The sequence below is a fragment of the Pongo pygmaeus genome, chromosome 23, assembly GCF_028885625.2.
Source record: "Pongo pygmaeus isolate AG05252 chromosome 23, NHGRI_mPonPyg2-v2.0_pri, whole genome shotgun sequence".
Lineage (NCBI taxonomy): Eukaryota > Metazoa > Chordata > Mammalia > Primates > Hominidae > Pongo > Pongo pygmaeus.
Window position 1 is genome coordinate 32,449,466 of NC_085931.1, and position 20,417 is coordinate 32,469,882.

Here is a 20,417-nt window from a genome sequence, read left to right on the forward strand (position 1 = left end):
GGACTGGGGGGTCCTCAGGTCTTGCCCCCTGGGCCAGGCCCTCCCGGGGACCTCAGAGGTCAGGTTTTCAGCGCTGAACCTGCTGCTCCACTGACCTCATGCCCCTCATGCAACTCCCCTCCCTGCCTGGCCACCACCCTCCCAGCCCAGGTCCTGTCACCTCCCCAACCCAGGGCCCTGTCCGGTCCAGGGGACCACATTGGTAGACAGAGCTGATCAACACCAAAAATTTTATTTGGGGAATTAATTAGCAGGGGTACCCTTAAGAACAATAGAGAATGGTTTTGTGGCTTTCTCGTCCCCAAATGGGAGATGTAGAGCCACAGCCCAGGGTGGACCCAGGGACAGGGACCCTGTGACGGAGAAGGGCTGGCCGGAGTGCCACCCTGCCACAGGCCGTACCACTGCTGGAGGACACAGGGCTTGGGCCTCAGGCCCTCTGAGATCCCGCCGGCATCGTCTCTGGGTGCAGGCAGCCCCAGTGGGGCCCAGGCGGAGCTGGCCACGACCATAGGACCTTGGTGGCAGGCAGGGGCCAATGGCTCACCAGGCTGGTGGCTCCAGGAAGTTAAGGCATCTATCTGTTCATGTGTCAGGGGAAGGACAGGAGGAGTGCAGAGACCTTCGGGGGCAACCTGAGACCCCCCCCACCCAGCCCAACCCACGGAGGCCTGGGCTCCCCGAGGAGGAAGTGGCTTAGTCTAAAGTGCTTGGTTGGGCAGGGAGGCTGGGCAAAGGTCATGCCGGTCCCTACAGCTCTGGGGCTGCCCCCTGTGGGGTGCTGGACCCCCTGCAGCAGGTGGGGGACTCCCTGAGGTCACGTGGACACAGGGTCTCGGGCGCTGGCAGGCTGGGAGTCTGTCAAGCTGTGGCTGGTGGAGCAGAGAGCCCAGCCCACCCCCAGCCCTGCCCCAGGGTCCATGGCAGTCTGACCTCCTGAGTCCCCAGCTGGGCTGTCCTGGGCCCCAGAGCCGCCTACTTGTCATCCTGCTAGGGCCCTGAGAGGCTGGGGAAAAGACTGGAGGCAGCCAAGTGCAGGCGGCACATGGTCCCGCGTGGGGGTGCCCCGGCGGCCTGGCTCCAGGGGGCCCGCAGTGGTGGGCGGTCCTCCGGGCGGCCAAGGTGGCACAGGTGCAGCCCAGGAGGCACCCAAGGCTGGCCACGCCGCCCCCATCCACGGGTGCAGGTGCCAATCCGCCCCCTGCGGGCCGCGGCGTCCGTGAGAGAGAAGCAGAAAGGTGGAGGTCAGCTTCGGGGCCCTACAGCCCGCACACCTCCCGCGCTGGGACACCCCCAGCCCAGGATGTCTCAGCCCTGAACAGCTGTGCATCCCTCACACTCCCTCAGCCCTGGCCCTGGCATGTGGCAGGCAGGAAAGTTCCAGCAGGTTCAGCGGCCCCCACAGAGCCCTGAGCCAGCAGGTGGCCCCTATGCACCCCCATTTCATCTCCCCAAGCCCTTGGGTTCCTGGGAGTCCCCTGTGGGTAGCGGTAGACCCAAGTCTTTCCCCCAAACACCCTGTCACTGCCAGAACTGACACAGACCCAAGGCGACAGACCCTCACACTTCCCAGCCACAGACCATCGGCTGCCCCCTCCTCCCAAGCCTCTGACTCAGCCCAAGTTGGCAGAAATGTCCCTGAGGAACCCACCGACCCCTGCACACCAGACAGCAGCCATCCCCTCTTCTGGGGCCCGGCCCCTGCCCTCCCCTAACTCGGGATCCTGCAGCAATAGCCCTGGTCTTGCCCAAGGAAAGAATCAAAATAACTCTTTTTCTTTTTTTTAATAAAATTATAGATATATAGATGTAGATATAAAAACATAAAACAGACACAACGCAAGCAGACGCTGTCATGTGCTTACTCTCAGGTCCCTGACACCAAGGGAAGCACTGACCCCTCCCCAGTGTGCTTTCCCACGGCGCGAGCACCACAGCCAGGCCGGGGCTGGGGATGTGGCATGCCTTGGGGCGGGGTTCTCCAGTTTGGCAGGGAGGGCCTGAGGGCTGGGGAGGGGGCTCTGGGTGTCACCGGCCCCCTGTGGCAGCATCACCCCCGTGCCTGCTCCCGCCTGCCCCCCGTCGCCTCCCACAAGAGCATAAAGCAAAGGTTAAGGCTTTGATGAAAGGGACAGCGGCGGCCGGAGCACTGACACATCAGACACGGCGCGGCAGCACAGCACACAGACACGGGACACAAGCCCGCCCGCCGGGCAACACGGGACACACAGAGCTGGGCCCCCGGCCACAGCTGGCTAGCTGGCCATCTGTCCACCTATCCACCACCACCCAGAGCAGGCCAGGGCAGAAGCATCGGCCTTGCCAAGCTACAAGCTTCCAGCGGGGTCCGTGAAAGGCAACGCGTTAGTTAGGAGTAGCCTGGCGGGGGACACTCGGTCTGGGAGCCCACAGGCTGTGTCAGAAGGACGGTGGGGGCCCTGGGTGCCTCTGTCCATCTCTGGAACCCGTCCGTAAGGGGACCATTGGGGGCTGACCTGGCGATGATCTGGGGTGCTGGGTGATGGCAGTGGGCCAAGCCTGGCTGAGAGAGGGTGCCCCGAAGAGGCTGACTGGGTCCCCTCACTGCCCCAGCCATGGGACAGGCCCAGACACAGACCAGCCCAGTGGCCCTTGTCCCAGTGAGCCGACTTCCCCGTGGGCAGATGAATGGACGGGCAGGCAGAGCGCTTGGGGCAAGCTGTGGAGGCGTGGCACTCTCTCCCGCCGATGGGTCCACACCAGGCTGGGGTGGCCTCGGGTCCCTGGGGCAGAGAAGTTGGTGGGGAGGGGGGGTGCGCTGCGGGGTCCTGGTCCCCGTGGCACCATGGCGGATGTGTGGCGGTCAGTCCTCACACCGAGATCTCGTACGTGGTCCCACCCACGCCGGACACCTTCTTAACCAGCGTGTGCCGTGTAGGGCTGGCAGAGGGCCCTGGGGGGCCGGTGGCAGGTCCCAGCCGGGCCAGGCCCGGGGACTGCCCATTAAGCTTACTTGGGGGAGTCTTCAGCTGAGGGTGGTCCCTGCATCAAAACAAGCACATACACACATGCACACGGTGAACACAGGAACACGGGGACAGAGGATGGAGGAGGCAGCAGGACAGAGACGACACGGACGTGGACTAGTGCAGCCGTGTTGTGGGGCCCCGTGCAGTCCCTGCCCTCTGGGCTTGGAGGGTTCACCTGGAAAGCAGGCGAGGGATGCAAAGCCTGCCTGGGGAGCGGCTGTGCCGTCACAGGACAGACAGATGTTGTCAGAACTGCCACCACACTCCCGAGTCCCTGGGTCCCTCCTAGCCAGCACTGGCTACAGAGAGCATGGGGCAGCCAGGTGGGTACTGAATGGAGCCCCTGCCGTGCCCTGCGCTGGGAGCCCAGCCGCTCTGCCTGGCCTCATTCCTGCTCTCTCTCAGGAAAACGAGGGGCTGCCCTCCTGCCCACCAGTGCTGACCAACAGCAGCTATATCTTTGCTGCTTAAACCTTCTTGAGGTGAGAGCCCTTTGTCCCTGGGCTGCAATCCCTGCCTGGCTGCAATGCTGCCCACTTCTAGGTCTCGTGCTCCCCATTCATCACACCCAATGGCAGCCTCCTCCCCAACTCCACAAAAGCTGAACAGGTCCCACCCTGTTGGGTAGAGGAGGCCCACTCAGGGCTGGACTGCTGTGCCCTCAGCCCCTTTGTGGCCAAGTGGTCTGGGCTGGGCTGGGCTGGGCTCTCCCTCTGGGGCTGCATCTGCTGACGGGAAACAACTGCGCCTGTGCTTGAGGTTTCCAGGCCCGGACAGGGCGACAGATGCCGTGAGGACACCATGCGTCCGTGGCATGGGTCCTGGCCCCAGCAGGTGTGCAGTTCTCCTACCTGGGCCTGGGCCTGCGAGCCAGCTGATCCCGCTTTCTCAGTTACCAACCTGCTGGGTGCCTGGAGCCAGCCTGCTTTCTCCAGTCCTCAGTTTCCCCACCTAAGAGCAGGGAAGCCCCTGCTTCCTAGAACTATGTCCCACAGGGAGGGCCAGGGCCCGGCCACCCAGGGTGGCACATTCTGCTGCGAAGTAATGTCCTCAGCCCCAGCCTCCTAGAGATGCAGCCAACAGGCCCAGGGAGAGCCCTGGGTGGACAGGGCCACTGTGACCCAGGAAGCCAGAGCCACAGCCTAAAGGAGGCCCACGCTGCCGCATGACACCGGCCCAAGGAGAAAGCCCCACGGCCTCCCACATGCTGGGTCTGTGCCAGCTCTAGAAGAACGAGTCGTCAGGCTCAGGACACAAATTCTCATACCCTGTCCCCAGAGCATGCCCAGGACATCCTCAGAGCTGGGACATATGGGCTAGCCAGGGCCTTCAAGGCAGGGTGAGGCGCATCCTCCCGGTCCCATCCCCAGAGAAAAACTCAGGCCCCTGGGATGACCTATGAGTGCCCAGCCAAGAGGGGCCCTGCAGACGGCTGCACAGTTGCCCTGTGCCAGAAAGCCCACCCGCACCTCCTGGCACCCACCTCTGCACGGTCAGCGAGGGCGGTGGCTCTGGGAGGTCCGTGTGGATGAAGGCGACAGCTTTGGGGCCCGCGTAGGACGGTGAGTGGGGAGTGCCGGGTGGGGAGGGCAGGCCCTGGCGTGCGGGCGACCTGTGTGAGCCACTGCTGGGCCGGGGCCCCGGGGCGTTGCTGCTGGCCTGATCAGCCTGCAGGGAGGAGGACGACGTCCGCGGTGCACGGCTCACGGAGCTGGACAGCGAGGACAGTGACGTCTGCAGGGCAGGGTTGCGGGCGCCGCCAAAGCCGGGCCCGGCCACAAGGTCGTCTCTGGAGCCATAGCGCAGCGCGGGACCTCGGGGGCCCTCGGACAGCACACTGGCCTGCTGCAGGCTGTAGGAGCTGGGAGCGTCATAGACGCCTGAGTCGCCGAAGAGTGAGTCGGCCTGGGAGCGCAGCAAGCGCTCCCGCTCCTCCCTGTCCTTGCGCTCCTGGATGGATGCCATGATGGTCCTGGACAGGTTGTCGTAGCGCACAGGCGAGGGCTCCCGGGGCCGGGGGCCCAGCACAGGGCTGAAGCTGCGGGGCAGGGGCCGTGGCGGGTCGCCCGTTGCCCCAGGGTGCAGGTAGGGTGAGTGGTATCCGGCCACGCCAACTGCTGGGTGGGCAGGGCAGGCGTGGCCACCAGGCGAGCCAGGATTGAGCAGGCTGTCATAGGACAGGCTGCCGTTGCGGTTGGGCAGTGCATGGGGGGCAAAGATGCTACGGTGGGGCGTGGGGGGCCCACCCTCAGAGCGCAGGGGCTGCAGGGCCACGTGGTCCCCGCCCCGCCGGCTCGAGGCCTTGAGGCTCAGGGAGCGCAAAGCGCCCGAGAAGGCATCAGAGGCGCTGAGCGGTGGGGATGGCGGGTAGGCTGCGTGCAGGCCCCCTGGCCCATAGTCAGGGAGGTCCAGGCTTGGCTCGGACACAAAGTCCAGGCTACGGATGCTGTCGTCCCCCAGGGTCAGGGAATCAGGGCCTGGAACCTGCAGGGAGAAGGCATTCTCACCACTGCCCACCTGCCACCCCGCCTGCAGCCACCAGTCAGCACCCACGGGGGCCACACATGGCACCGTGGCCTCAGGAACTGGGCCTCAAGGAGCCATAAGAGCCACACAGTGACCCACGGCCCTGTCCCTGAGCATCCATGGCTGAGGGGCAGGGGCTCTGCAACAGGAGGGAGGCCACAGCTGGCTGTTACAGACACCTGGGGCTCTGTCCTTGGAGCCATGCAGCCCCAGGGGCCCACCGCTCAGGGCAGCCAGAGGGAGGAGGAGCCTTGTCTAGCCTCTGTGACGGGCACATAGACATGGGCTTGGGCTTGGGACAAGAGCCTCAGGAACCACAAAGCCAGAAGTGGATCAGGGCAAATGTGGGCTCAAAGCACTTGGCCAACCAGACCCAATCCCCCACTGGACCCAGGAGTCCCAGGAAGATGACATACCTGGAGCCCTCATCTCCAAGCAGGGCTGCCTCCTCCTGCGAGACACAGCCCCTACATGCCTGCAGACTCAGACCCTTGGCCAAGGAGGCCCAAACTCACTGCTTCACCCAGTGACTCTCTCCAGAAAAGACATCAATCCTGAGGGGAGAGGTCCCCGGGGATGGAGCTGGTCTAGGTGCACAGGGCCCAGCCACAGGCCTGCCCCTCAGGGTGGCCCAGAAGGAGGGATGGCGCCCTGGGGCTGTTCAGCATTCCTGATCACTGCACAGACCGCCCCGCACTGCCCACCATTCCAGTGACCACAGAGCACTCATGCAACTCAGGGAAGAGAAATGTGCTTTCTCAAGCAGGTCTCAAATTCTTCCAAAGTCTTCCCGTGGGCCTTACAGAGTGACTAATGGTGGAATTCCAGGCATCCTGGTACACAGTGCTCCTGGGGGCAGCCGCCCACCTGGCCTAGGGCAATGCCGGCCAAGGGACAGACGCCAAGCCTGGACGGCCCACGCCAGCCCCTCCCAGGACACCCTGCTCCCCTCTGTGGGTCCCAGCCCTGGGTGCACACAGGCAGGGTCCTATCCGTCACACAAAGCCCTTGGTGACCCAGGCAGAGCCCTGACGGGCGTGGACTCAGGGGGTGTGGCCTCTGCTGGAGAGACGGGGCTCTGGGGGTGGGGCCTTCACGGGGTGAAGGCTGTGGGGAGAGCTCCTGGAGGCGGGCCTGGGGGACAAGGCCTGCCAGGGGGCAGGCTAGGCCTCCTTACCTGCTCGCCTGGTCCACAGAAGGGCGCCTTGGGACCCGTGGGGAAAGCCGGCCTAAACTTGTACATGGCAGGTGTCGGGGGGCTGGTCCTCTGCACCGACAGGGCACTCTCTGGGGATGCAGACCACTGTCAGACTGAGGTCAGAGGGGGGTCAACCCATATCCCTCCCCAGGTGTGGCTGCCCCGACCTCACCAGCACTGCCTGGGCGCGGGGTCTGCAGGTCACTGCTGAACGTGCCAGCCTCTATCTTGGGGGGCAGTGGCGGCCCCAAGTCCAGTGGCTTCTCATCCAGTCGGTCCAGGCTGCCCTTGGACTGGGAGGGGGTGGAGTCAGTGGTGTGTTGGGCTTGGATGAGGGGCAGGGCTTCACTAGGGATTCAGCCTGGGACCTAGCCCCCTCCCCAGAATCTGTCTATGGCTCCACCTGCCCCATCCACCTCTTCTAGGCCCCACCAACCTGCCTGTTTCCCCATCCAAGGGCCTGACTGCCAGCCCATCCCTAAGCCCAGGCCCCCACCTTGCTACGGCCCAGGCCAGCCTTCAGCCCGTTGTCACTAAGCTTGACCTTGAGCGGTGCAGCTCGGTCCAGGAGTTCAGGCCTAAGGAAAGGCGGCTTCAAACTCACCGCGAGCGGCAGCCGGGGCGGCTCCACCACGTACCTGCACCAGGGCACAGGGGTCAGTAGCCAGCCCACCTGCCACAAACACACAAGGGCAGGGCTGGCCATACCTGACAAGAGCCAAAACGGACCAAGAGGGTCTAAGACTGCCCGCCCCACACCCAGCAGAGGCCCCCCACCACCACCACCCTGCCCAGGCCGGGCCTCACCGGGGCGCCAGGGGGCTACACAGCACATGCTCCACATTCCCACAGCAGCCTCGGGTGAAAGGGTTCACACCCCCGCGGAACTTCCCAGTCACCTGTGGACGCAGGACCCTCAGCCAGCCTGGCCTCCCAAGGTCCAGGCCAGGGTGGACAGGGGGCTGGGCAAGGGAGCTGGGGTTCCTTAGAAGCTGATACTTGTGGAAAGTGGCTTGGGCGGGGCCAGGGCTGCCCCTCACATAGGTTACCCAGCCTGTCCTTGCAGGGAGCTGTGGGATTTCTGGGTCACTGGTGGCCACAGTGTCCACAGGCAGGATGTGTGCAGGGGACGGGGCAGGCGTGGCCCCACGTGGGGGTCTCAGAGTTGGAGCCTCGTCTCAACACAGCTGCACAAGCTACCTCAGGCAAGGGTGCCCCAGCCCCCACCCTGTCCCCATGCAGCCCCAACTCTCTCGGCCCTTTGGGGCCACCCATCCCCCATGGGGTCTGCACCTGCTCGTTGGTGGTGCGCCCCCGAGTGACCAGCACCACATGGAAGCCAGTGAGGCCAATGACAGGGATGAAGAAGAGGCCAGCCACACACATGACAGCCATGCTAGCCCGTTAAGGCCAACAGCGCAGGCCAGGACACCGCAGACCCCATCGCAGCGGCACAGAGCAGGTGCCTGTGGACAAACCCCCTCCCAACCTAGGGACGGCCACCTGCCCGTTGGGGATCCCTGGGCAGGAAGCAAGCCTTCTGAGGCTCAATCTCCCTGGTGAACGTGTCCCCGGTCCACATTGCCTCTGCAATGAGGCCCATAGGAACCAAGGATACGTGATGGTGGTGTGCGCGGCTCCCAGCCCCTCAGCGTGGTTCAGCACGTAGACCAGGCCGAAGGCCACGACGCCCACCATGTGTGCACTGAGTGACAGCAGGAACAGGAAGAAGTAGCGATAGTTTCGACGCCCGATGCAGTTGTTGACCCAGGGGCAGTGGTGGTCAAAGTCCTGGGCGGGAGCAGTGCATCAGGGCACATGGCAGGCAGGGATGTGGCACAGGGCTGGGGGAGCACAGGGCAGCAGGGCGGTCACCTCTACACAGTTGTCACAGACGCTGCAGTGGGAGCAGCGCGGCGGGCGGTAGAAGTGGCACGTGGCGCACCACTTCATGCGGACCTGGATACCTCGCACATCCACGTTCTTATACAGCGGAGCCCGGAAGTCGTCCTCCTTGTCCTCGTCCTCATCCGCTACAGACCAGGAGCCAGGCAGTGAGCAGGAAGTTGACTTTCCTGGCAGGTGAATCCCTCCCCCAAGTCCAGCCCACCCACCAGGAATCCCTAGGGCTGTCTCAAGTTAGCCACTCACACTCTAGTGAAAGTGAGAGAAGCTGCCGCAGCACAGGGCCCTACCTCGGGGGAAAACACCAGGGTCCATGAAAGTGGCCATGCTGAAGTTGGCCAGGACAAAGAGGAAGATGATGCCATTGTAGACGGGAACAGCTGGGGACACAGCTCGCGTCAACCACGGGCACCTGCAGTAGACAGTGGGGGCAGAGAGTGGAGTCTGGGGGTGCAGAGGGGATGCAGGGGCAGAGCTATGTGGTGCGGCAGGCTGGGCCTGCAAGGTCACCCTCAGAGCTCAGAGGCAGTGGGGAGGCTGCCACAGCCCTGCCAAGAAACCTCAGCCACATCGCTCCTTCGAGTAACAGCCAGAGGCTGTGCGTATCAGTACAGCATGTGGGCTACCCGTGCCCTGACCCAGCAACCTCTCAGGGCAGCCGTCTCAGAGAGGCCCACAGGCCTAAGGTCACCCCATTCCAGCGATGCCCCTGGGCTCCATCACTGGGGCGGGGTGGGGGGCGGGGGCGGTGCACAGGCTGGAGGTGGGAGCCCCAGATGGAAAATGCACCACGATGCCTCATCCAGGCCTGTCCCTGGCCCAGTGGGGCCTCTCACCAGGCAGATTCTGGGGTGTGGGGAGCCCCAGTCCTTGGTCAGTAAGTGCATGGGGCATGTCTCCCCTACTCTTCCCAGTCAGGCACATCCCCATCCAGACAGCCCCTTCTTTTTAGTTTGTCACCTCCCTCCCCAGATGACAAAGTAGAACACTTAGGGACTCTAGAAATGCACAACACCCCCCACCACTTCCCATCTTCCCAGCCATCAGCACTTGGTTCCAAGGCCACCCCCTCTTCCGGGAAGCTTTCCAGGACTCCAGGCTGCCCTCCGCAGCTTCCCTATAAGGTGTGCCCTCACACACCTTCCTGAAAGGCGCCTTCCTCAGCCCTTAACGGGCCTGGCCCGAGTCCCCTCTGAGGAGACCTGCCGGTCCTTGGGCCACACGGCCTGCAGCGGGTTCCTAAATCCACCTACTCAGCTTCCAAGAAGCCCCTCTGGCCTCAGGCTCCTCGTCTCTCCCCTGCGCACCCTGAGACAGCTGCTGTGACAAGCAGCAGGGACAGGAACACAGGGGTTTGCGTCCCTCGCTGCACCCAGGCCCTCTGCATAGTCAGGGGGCTAGTGGGGATCCCCCACAGCAGCCCTGACCTCTGTGGCCACTAGCAGTGGATGGGGCCCACACGCTGCCTACCACTCCAGCGCACGTGGCCACGCTGCTGCACCCACGCCCACCTGGCCAGCAGCCAGCCCCGCCGCCCCGGCAACCACCTCCACGGCAGCAGAGCTTCACTATTTTTAGTGGAAAGCAAGAGGCTATTTAAAGACTCCGCTTCCCACGACAGCCATCCTCGGCGGGGCCAGAAGCCCAAGTTACCCTTCCTCTTGTCCAGGGCCCAGCCCATGGAGGTAGACACCGGGGTGAGGACACAGCTGCGGCCACAGCTCCCTCTGCTGGGAGGGCTCTCCCTGTCCCTGCCCAGTGGCTCAGCCCCCAGGCTTCCTTCCACCCTCCCCAGCCCTGCCTGGCACACAGGCAGCACTCAAACATGTGCCTGGCCTCCAATGCAACGCCATTGAGCAAGGACCACAGGACCCTAAGGCAGGGTCAGCCCAACAAGGTGGGCACAGGCAGGTGAGCAGCCCTCCAGGGAGAGGCAGGGCCTGTGGAGCTCCCCACGAGCCTTCTGGGGAAGGCTGGCTACGTAGTCTGTGCAAAATGAAACTGTGGGCCCCTTATTTAAAAATTATAGAGAATTTCAAGATGTTGACAGCAGAGCATTAAACCAAATGCAGGGCCTCATGGTGCCTGTGGGGCTGGCCTGCTCTGGGAAGGGATGGGGTGAGTGCCATTGATCAACCCTCGGGCTGCAAGGAGGGAGGCAGCCTCTGTCCTCCCAGTGCTGACCTCAGGATGGAAGCCTCAGGGGCCCTCTGCACCTGCGCTGGCTGCCAGCCTGCCTCCTGGCCCTAACGGGGGCCTTGGGGGTGTGTTCGCCCATCAGGCAGGCGGGGCCTGAACCCCATGCTGACTTGAGCTCCCTGCCAGCCCAAGCAGGTGGTACTGCCGTGTCCTCCCTGAGCCTGGACTCCCCCGCACCAGGCGGGCTGGACAGCAGCCTTGCAGCCATGGGGCTACTTTGGGAAATCTGCAGTGTGAGTGGGTCCCTCCTGCCCAGTGCGGGTACCTGCCACATGCCTGTGAGGGCCCATATGGGCCCTAAGCCAGGGGATGGGGAGGCTTGTTGTAGGTTCTCTGACTGGGACCTGAGCTGCTGCCCACCCCTCCAGTCCTCCAGGGTGAGGCAACTGTCCTCTCTGTAGTCCCCAAGGTCGGATCCTGCCTAACAGGGACCAGCTCACAGGCCAACCCACCAGGGCCCAGAGCTCTCAGGGCTCAGTGGGAGAGAAGATGAGGAGCACATGCAGGCACGTACAGACACATGTGTGAAGACATGGACACACGCACAAACATGCTCCAGGGCACATGTGCATGGGTACATGTGCACACACACAAATATACAGGCATGTACACACATAAACACACAGACAACCTGCTCTGGTGCACAGAAGGCACACATGCACACATGCAATCATGTCTGCATACAAAACACATACACATGCATGAACACTTCCATGCAGACATGCACACGTGCACACGCTGGCACACATGCGTGAACGCAGACACGCCTGCACATCACTCACCCACCAAGACCTATGTGTGAACACACATGAACACAGGCATGCATAGACACACGCCTCCTCACACTGCACCCAGCCCTATCCAGCCTCGGCTCGGCTGCCCCTTACTCTGGGCCTCAGACACGGCCCTCCCACTCTCTGGGCTTCCCTTTGCCCCTATGTGGATAGGGCAAGTGTGAGGACACACAAGCACTCTCAGGGTGCGCAAGAACAAGGGAGGACACACGAGGACATGCAAGGATGCATGAGGACACATGGGGACAGGGGAGGCCATGTGTGGATGCTCAGGGACACTCAAAGACACGTACTCCCACGGGCAGGGCCCAGCAGGCAGTAGTCTGGGTCCAGGCTCGGGGAGGCTCCACTCCCACCCAGACCTGATGGTGCACACCAGGCTTGCCTGCTGGAGGGCCAGGCAAAGACAGGCTTTGGGCCTGGGCTGGAGGTGGAGTGTCTGGCCCGCCATGTCCCTCTGAGCCCCTCCTGGCTGGCTCCAGCCAAGCTACGGGTGGAGGGCAGGTCCAGGGGGCCCAGCCCGGAGGTTCCAATCCCTCCTCCAGGGCCACAGGCAGGGACATGCACCACCACCATAGGCCCCACCCGGGCTGAGGCCCCAAGTCCCGCCTGGGCTGGCAGGGAGATACCGCCCAGCAAGGGGGGGTGGCTTAGGGGCAGAATGTCCGCCACAGCTAAATGTGGAATGGAAAATTTTAACTCAGACGTTTTCATTTAAATCAGGTTCTTCATTAGCACTGTTTGTGTATGAGTGGCACTCACCCATGGGGCGCCCGGGACCGGCGGGGCAGAAGCTGCTGTGCCCTTGTTAGGCTGGGCCTTTGGGCCTCGAAGTACCTGCACCTACCTGTCCAATCCCTACAGACACCTGGACAGATGGGGAAACTGAGGCTCAGGGGCCAGGAATACCCCAGGCCACATGCGGTGGGTCCCAGTAGGGGGGCTCACACTGCGTTTTCACCCCCAGGTTCCCCAGACTCATGAGGTCCCAGTCAGCAGTTCAGTCCCTCTTGGCCCACCAAGGCTAGTCTGGCCCAGGGCCTGTTCTGACTGCTGTCCTGAGCTGGGCCTCCAGGCAAGGAGAGGGCTCAGGATGATCTAGGGACCAGCCACACCATCCCAGATGCCCCAAACAGAGATAAGCCAGCCTGGCTCAGCCCCAGGCACTGGCAGCCTGCCAGGCAGCCTCAGCCCTCGAACATTCACAGGGTCCCTGTCATTCTGCAATGTGGCTCTGGAGTGAAGTCAGGGCAGGGTCGGGAGCTGGCCTAGGGGTCTTCGAACCTCTGCCAGCAGCTGACCCAGCCTAGCATTATACCATGGTATAAAGGGCTTCTGAAGCCCAGGGGGACACAAAACCCCCAGAAACACAGGAAGGGGCCGGGAGCAGTGATCACACATGTAATCCCAGCACTTTGGGAGGCTAAGGCTGGCAGATCACCTGAGCTCAGGAGAATAGCCTGGGCAACACGAGACCCCATCTCTACTAAAATAAATAAATAAATAAATAAATAAATTAGCCAGGTGTGAGGGTGCCCACCTGTCATCCCAGGTACTCAGGAGGCTGAGGTGGGATGATCACTTGAGCCCAGGAGGTCGAGACTGCAGTGAGCCGAGGTAGCACCACTGCACTCCAGCCTGGGTGACAAAGTGAGACCCTGTCTCAAACAAACAAACAAACAACAACAAAATCCTAGGAAGGCTTCCTGAAGGAAGAGGGCCTCTGAGAAACTGCCCTGCTGTATGTGCCCCATCCTGAGAGGGTACCCTTCACAACTGGGCATCCTTCCATGCCCAGACCCTCCTAGAGAGATGTGTGAATGTCCTGCTGGTCCCAAGACCCTTGGCGATCTGGCTCAGGGAGGGGTCCCTGGTTCTCAGGCCTCCAGCTCCCCACACCACGACACCCAGAACTCCTGCCCACCTGGTGCATGGGTGAAGCCACCCCACCGGCAGCAACTCATGTTTACTGAGTGTAGAGAGGGGGCTGAGGCCACTCACTGTCTGGTAACGTCCAAAGAGCAAACAGTGAAGTCGGGAACCCTGTATAGGCACTAAGGGCAGGGATGGGGGGCACAGGAGCAACCTGCTCCCCTTCCTGTGTGCCTGGACCAGATACAGGGCAAGAGGTTGGGCAACAGGTAGACAAGTGGCCTGCCCCAAGAAGGGGGCCGCCTGGACCCCTGCCTACCCAGAATCAGCACAGCTGCTATGGGTGGCATCAATGGGCCAGCCGACCCAACAGAACCCCTTCTCAGGAACTGAGCAGTCTTAGAGGAGTTCAGCAGAGCCGGGGCGGGTCAGGGAAGAGGCCAGGATCACTGACAGCCATTCGGCCCAGGGGTGTGGCCTCACCTGCCCTGAGGGGGCAAGCAGAGCTTCTTAGCCTTGCTAGGTGGCCACTGCGCATCAAACCCAGGTGAGCACCCAGGCCACCATCCTGCTACAGGGACACATGGCATCTTCTCCCAGGTGCAGGGCTGGCAGAGGTCAGCATAGGCCAGGTGTAGGGTTGGGTGCAGGCATGGCCCACACTGCCCCAGGAAGGAACCCCATACCTCAAGACTGCTGGTGTCGCTGAAACCAGAACCCCAGAACAGAGGAGGAGAAACTGGTGCTCCATGCCTAGGGCTGGAACCACCCAAGCGCTCCATGCCTAGGGCTGGAGCCACTCAAGAACTCCATGCCTAGGCTTGGGTCAGGTTCACAGTCAGAGTCATGTAAAGCGCCCTCTGACATCACGCGTGAGGGAACCAGCAGCTGCAGCCACCACACAGCCAGGCTGCAGACGCAGCGCCAGGAACAGAGGAGCCCTCCAAGGAGGACAGGAGATGGGGGGTGTGTGGGGTTGATTTTAATTTCTTAGCATATTTTTTTTTCTGTATTTCACAAGTTCCCCATAAAGAACATACTTTTTTTTTTTTTTTTTTTTGAGACAGAGTCTTGCTCTGTCACCCAGGCTGGGGTGCAGTGGTGTGATTTCGGCTCACTGCAACCTCCGCCTTACGGGTTCAAGCGATTTTCCTGCTTCAGCCTCCTGTGTAGCTGGGATTACAGGCGCCCACCACCACGCCCGGCTAGTTTTTGTACTTTTAGTAGAGATGGGGTTTCGCCATGTTGCCCAGGCTGGTCTCAAACTCCTGACCTCAGGTGATCTGCCCACCTTGGCCTCTCAAAGTGCTGGGATTACAGGCATGAGCCACTGCGCCCGGCCCACACATTACTTTTAAAGTCATGAGAAAGGACACTGAATTGCATGGACCGAATAAGGAAACAAGCCAGACCCCCCCACGGACAGAGGCCCTGGGGACCAGCACTGGGCTGGGCCCACCCCTCCAAAAGCCTTGGTGGGATGTGTCCCCCCAGGCCAGGCTCCCCAGGCTGCCCCCCACCCACCTCTCTCTGCCCCACACCAGCAGCATCTAAGTGACAAGAACACGCTGGCTTGCCCGAGCCAGAAATAAGCCCGTCCACACAGGCCTTTTTTAAACATGCTCTTGGCAGCCTGCGGTGCCCACCCAGCCCCAGCCTGCAGGTAACTCTCTCGCCTCCACGGGCACCCGATTCAGCCTTGCCATGCACGTGGGGACCTCCCAAACTCTTGCAAAGGTGATGAGCACCACAGCCCCTACCTGCCCCTCTCCAGGCTCACATGCTCAGGGGTGGCCCCACCTTGGAACAGGTGGCCATCGTTTGTGCCACCTGGGCTGTGTCTCAACCCCAGATTGGTGGAATGGGGGTGGGTGGTTGAAGATCTGTGCAACCGAAGCCTGGAGTCCCCAACCCTCCTTGTGCCTGAAGGAGCCCTGGGGTGACCCCACAGCCACAGAGGGAGGCTGTGCTGTCCGCATGCCTCTCTGGTCCTAAGCCAGCCTGTATCTTGGGTGAAGAAATTGAGGCTGGAGGGGCCCAGTGTTCTGCAGGCGCGGGCTCTCACTCCCAGAAACATGACCTCAAGGGTCCTGGTGTGCACCATGGCCAGCCCACGGAGGTGCTGTGCTAACATCGGGCCCTGGGTGTGACCTGGCCTGGGCCCTCCAGCTGTGATGACCACTGGGTCTTCCTGAGAAGGAGGCCAAGGGCCAGGCCCGGGTCACCAGTGGCTGTGGGGCAGGCATGTGGCAACCAGGCCAGGCCACACCTACGTGGGAACAACTTGACTCTGGCCCGGGGCGGGCAGCCAGGAGGAGACCCGAGAGGCACCCACGGCCACCTGCAGAGAAGACTCATGGTTCTGGGTGGCCCACGTCCCCTCGGGGGTCCCATGGGGAGGGAAGGGCTGCAGCCACACCCTGGGCAGCCCGGCCTCCTCCCCTGCCAGGACCCAGCGCTCCCCGCCAGGGCCTGCCTGGACCCTCCCGAGGTGCCCAGCCCGCGCTGGTATCCCCACACAAGGGACTCACCCCGGTGCCCGGGACGCCCGCACACGGCTTCAACTCCCCCGGCCCCAGCGAGGGGAGAGAGACTGCCATCGCCTGCAGCTGGCGCCCCGCCCGCCCACTGCCCGGGGCCCCGCCAGCCCCCGCGACAGCTGCCCCCGTGTCCGGGCTGTGCGGGCCCTGCCCATCGCTGCCCCCGTGCCCCCAGACGCGGCGCCGACTCACGTGAACACGAAGAAGAGGGTGCTGGAACCGACCAGCAGCGCGGCGGCCGTGGCCACCGGGATGTACTTGGCGGGTTTGAGGCGCGTCCCGGGGCTGCGGGGCATCCTGGGCGCCGCGCCGCCGCATCCCTCCCCGGGGCCGGGCGGGCGGGGCCGGCCGGGGTCGGGCCGGGGTCGGGCGGGCGGGCTGGACGCGGCGCAGGACCCGCGGCGGCGGCGGCGGCGGCGGAGGAAATCCCACCCCACGGGCGGCGGCGGCGGCGGCGCGCTGATGTCAGCGCGCCCCTTAAGGTGGACCGGGCGCCGGGGGCTGCGGCGGGGCGGGACGGGGCGGGGCGAGTCGATGGGGCCCGGGGACCGCCCACCGGTTCGCGGGACCGTCGGAGGGGGCGGGACCCCGCGGCCTCGTGGACCCCAGCCCGGCGGGCGCCCGCGGCTCTCGGGAGCCGGGCACCCACGCACCCCTGAGGCCCGGCCGGTGGGCACCACGACAAAGGCCAGGCCCCCTGGTCCCGGGCCGCGGAGGCGTGCAGGTGGCCTCGGGGGCGTCTGTGGGCGCAGCCCTTTCCCTAACGACCCGTCTGGTCTGGAGCCCCTTGGCATTCACGAGGGGGCGCGGGTGTGACACCGCAGCGGCGTCGTGGCTGTTTGCCTCGTGACCGCCTCGCAGCCCTCCCTCGGGCCACTGGGCTGGAGGGGCCCGGCCAGCGGGCGCCGGGCCCTCCACGTCCTGGCCCGAGCTGCAAGCTTGAGAGACGGTCGGCTGGAGTCCCCATCCTCCCCGAGGCGGGGCCCTTTGGGAAGCCCGGCGCCCCGGCCCTGCCCGATAGGCCCGGCGCGTCTCCTCCCGCAGGAAATCCCACCCGCCCCGCCGCCGCTTAAGGTGGACCGGGCCGGGGCCTACGGCGCTGTGGGCGGGGTGGGGAGGGGCCTCGTGTGGGTCCCCCCTGGCAGAGCAGGCGGTGCCAGCGGGAGACCCTCAGTCAAGCTCCGGAGCCTCCCCAGTGAGGGTCATTGTCCTCGGCCACGCCAACATGCCCCGAGCGCCCCCTGTTCTGAAACCCAGACCCATTAGACCCCTCCCTAGGTGGAGATCTGTTGGGGGGGCCTCACCCATCGCCCCCAGCCCTGAGTGTCTGCTCCTCTGCAACCAGAACCCCGAGCGGCCCTACCCTGCGGCACAGGCATGAGGCTTCTTGGCCTGGAGGCCCCTGCTCCCCTGGAGAAGCACCCGGCCGCAGCTCCTCAGGGTGGGCAGGCCAGGGTTGTGGCTGTTGGAGGGAGGAACCCAGGACTGGGGCCGGTACCCAGCTCTTAATGCAACTAACTACTGCACAGCAGAAATGGTGATGGGCTTTCTCCCAGGCAGCTGTAGTGGTAAGCACTGCTCTCAGGGTGCCCTGCTCCAGGAGGCCCAGCCTGGAGTGCTCCCAAGCACTGATGGTAGCTCTGAGGCAGTGGAGGGGTCTCAGGGCACAATGGTGAGCCTAGAGCAGACACCACTGGAACAGATGCCTCGTTACCTGGGCTCTGCAGTGGCCATGAGTGAGCCTCTCAGTTGGCAACACACCTGCCACCTGGCGCCCATCTCCAGCCTCGCCCTTGCTCCTACCTTCCCCCATGAAGTGCCTCCTCTAGTGGCACATGACACAGAGCCCCTCAGGGTCCAGGTCTGACTCCATGCCCATGCTCTGTGCAGGGTGCCAGGACTGTCACCTTCCTCCACCAGCTGAACCCTGGAGTGAACTGCCAAATGCTGACAGTGGGAAGAAGCGGAATCAGGCCTACTTGGTGAGATCCCTTTTCCCTTGAGTTTTTAACACGGGGTTTCACTCTGCCACCCAGGCTGGAGTGCAGTGGTGCAATCGTGGCTCACTGAAGCCTCAACCTCCAGGGTTCAAGTGATCCTCCCGCCTCAGCTTCCCAAGTAGCTGGGACCACAGATGTGCATCACCATGCCAGGCTATTTTTTTATATTTTTTTGTAGAGATAGGGTCTCTCACTATGTTGCCCAAGCTGGCCTTGAACTCCTGGCCTGAAGTGATCCTCCCACTTTTGCCTCCCAAAGTGCTGGGGTTACAGGTGTCAACCATCGCATCTGGCCTTGGGATCTCTTTTCCTTAACACAGAGGCCTGGGCAGAGGGGTCCCAAGTAGTGCAGACCCACTACTGGAGACAGAGAACCAAGTGAGGTCGGCACCGGCCTCCCCAACCAACATGGCTGCCAAGCCCGTGGCCTAGTTTCCTCCCCAAGAAGAGCTAAGATCCCAGGGAAAAGGAAAATGAAGCAGAAAGCAGGAGGCTCCCCAGCCTGCAGCCCGGCGGACAGACCTGGGATGGAAGGCTGAACCACACTGCATTCTCACAGTCCCCAGCACCGGCAGGACCCCATTCTGCTCACCATTGTCTGCCAAAGGGAACCCAATGGAAACACACTGGGCTGGACGGCTGGCGCGAGTGCCCACATGGGTGTCCTTGTATAGCCTACCCTGTGGTCCTGTGGGGCCAGCACGCGGATGCATTCTGTCTCCCAGCACAGCTCCCTTCCCGCAGCACCATCACATCCTGCAGTGTCAACAAGCTGCATCCTCAAATGCACCCTGCAACACAGCCCCACCACAGGATGGCACTGTCTCCCAGCCATTCCGAGGGGCCTTCCCACTGTTTGGGACTCTCCCTTGGAGACATTTCTCCCATCCCCAGATGAAGGAAGTCAGCCTGGAATTTTATTGGAACCCCAAATCAAATACAGAATGCTAAACATCCTTTCTGTGCTGGGGGGGTGCCTGTCCCAGCCAAGGGCTTCTCTCCTGGGAGCTCCAGCCAGTGCAAGGGGCCCTCCCTTTCACAGACGTCAAAGCCTCCAACTGACACCTGTACCTGACCTGGGGCCCCGGGGGTCACCGAGAGTGCAGCACAGCAAGGCACCATCTGCAGTGGACGGTGTCACCCTCCCAACACGAGGACCTCACTTGGCACAGGACACAGGCTTCACCTCTTCTTGGGTGCAAAGTGCACCACTGTCCCCCTGCCAACCTGCTGGAGGCAAGCAGTCCACGAGCATGAGGACAGCTCACAGAACACAGTCAAGATGCCAGTGAGGAGTCGTCAGTTGGGCTTTTTAAAACCTAGAGCAAAGACCATACCTTCAGGGACCATTTCCATAGTTCATTACCAAAGACGTTTCTCTGAACATGTAGAGCACCGGAAACCACGAGGAGTCGGCACAGCCTTCTCTCCTGAGCTGGCCTTTCCCTCTGCAGGGGCCACTCACCACAGGGACCCACCAAAGTCAGCCTTGGCTGATGCTAGAGACCATAAAGTGGTTCCCATTTATGTAAAAATAAGCAAACCTGAGAGTAGTTGCCTTTGGAAGTACATCCCCCAGAGCAGCGGTCTGCAACCCTTTTGGCACCAAGGATCAGTTTGGTGGAAAACAATTTTTCCATGGACCGGGGTGGGGGAGTGGCTTCAGGATGAAACTGTCCACCTCAGATCATCAGGCACTAGGTTCTCATAAGGAGTGCACAACCCAGATTCCTCACATGCGCAGTTCACGTTAGGGTTCGCATTCCTGTAGAAATCTAATGCCCTGCTTATCTGAGGGGAGGCACTCAGGTGGTAAAGCTCGCTCGCCCACCACTCACCTCCTGCCGTGTGGCCCAGTTCTTAACAGGCCACAGACTTGTACCGGTCGGCAGGCCAGGGACTGGGGACCCCTGCCCCAGAGAGACAAAGGACCGGTGTTTAAACCAGCAGGCAGTCACCAGACAGGACATAGCACATGGAGGTCAGAGAGAACAGGGCCCAGGCCCAGGTGGAGGGCACGAAAGAGCAAGTGATGGCAGCAGGCAGCCAGCCTCACAGTGAAGCACGTCTGGTAGGTGTTCATGACAAACAGTGACAGGGCACATTATGGCAGTTGGGACCACACACTTAAGATGGTATTTGCAGAGACAATCCATTACACATGACAACCCCCAATGGCATACTGGAAAATATCTTATTTAAATTTACTGCAGATGCCCATAACTCCAACACTGCCAAGTGTGGACTTCAAGTCCAGGAGGCCAAGACCCCAGTTTTCTCCAAGGCCAGGGTACAATAGGCTTTCCAACAGAAGAGCTACAGGGCTGAGCCCCACCCAGCACACCGGACTGGCCTTTCCCTCCACAGGGGCCACT

The 20,417-nt window shown here is 62.6% G+C and overlaps 1 protein-coding gene across 5 annotated transcripts; it reads right to left on the reverse strand.

The window, feature by feature from the left end:
• Window positions 1-213: 213 nt before the first annotated feature.
• On the reverse strand, window positions 214-16,480 carry ZDHHC8 (zinc finger DHHC-type palmitoyltransferase 8). 5 transcript variants are annotated; one of them, XM_054469160.2, is made up of 11 exons: window positions 16,235-16,480; window positions 8,928-9,049; window positions 8,608-8,765; window positions 8,351-8,523; window positions 8,026-8,128; window positions 7,540-7,631; window positions 7,229-7,370; window positions 6,905-7,025; window positions 6,712-6,821; window positions 4,492-5,492; window positions 214-1,201 (listed from the first exon to the last, which is right to left on the reverse strand). In XM_054469160.2, the coding sequence occupies exons 1-11, from the start codon at window positions 16,336-16,338 to the stop codon at window positions 991-993; spliced, it is 2,337 nt and encodes a 778-aa protein (XP_054325135.1). In that variant the 5' UTR covers window positions 16,339-16,480; the 3' UTR covers window positions 214-990. The 5 variants fall into 5 exon arrangements, with proteins under 5 accessions (XP_054325135.1, XP_054325137.1, XP_054325138.1 ...); XM_054469162.2 differs by having other exon boundaries at window positions 7,337-7,370; window positions 16,235-16,470; XM_054469163.2 differs by lacking the exon at window positions 16,235-16,480 and adding an exon at window positions 16,034-16,054.
• Window positions 16,481-20,417: the final 3,937 nt, after the last annotated feature.

Bases quoted from the DNA above. Each gene is read 5' to 3' on its own strand.
- ZDHHC8 (XM_054469160.2), bottom strand. From the start codon at position 16,338: ATGCCCCGCAGCCCCGGGACGCGCCTCAAACCCGCCAAGTACATCCCG. The intron at 8,129-8,350 runs GTATCCTTGGTT...TTAACGGGCTAG, and splicing joins GCCGCGCACACCACCATCAC to CATGGCTGTCATGTGTGTGG. The intron at 1,202-4,491 runs GTGGGTGCCAGG...CGCGGCCCGCAG, and splicing joins CCCTCGCTGACCGTGCAGAG to GGGGCGGATTGGCACCTGCA.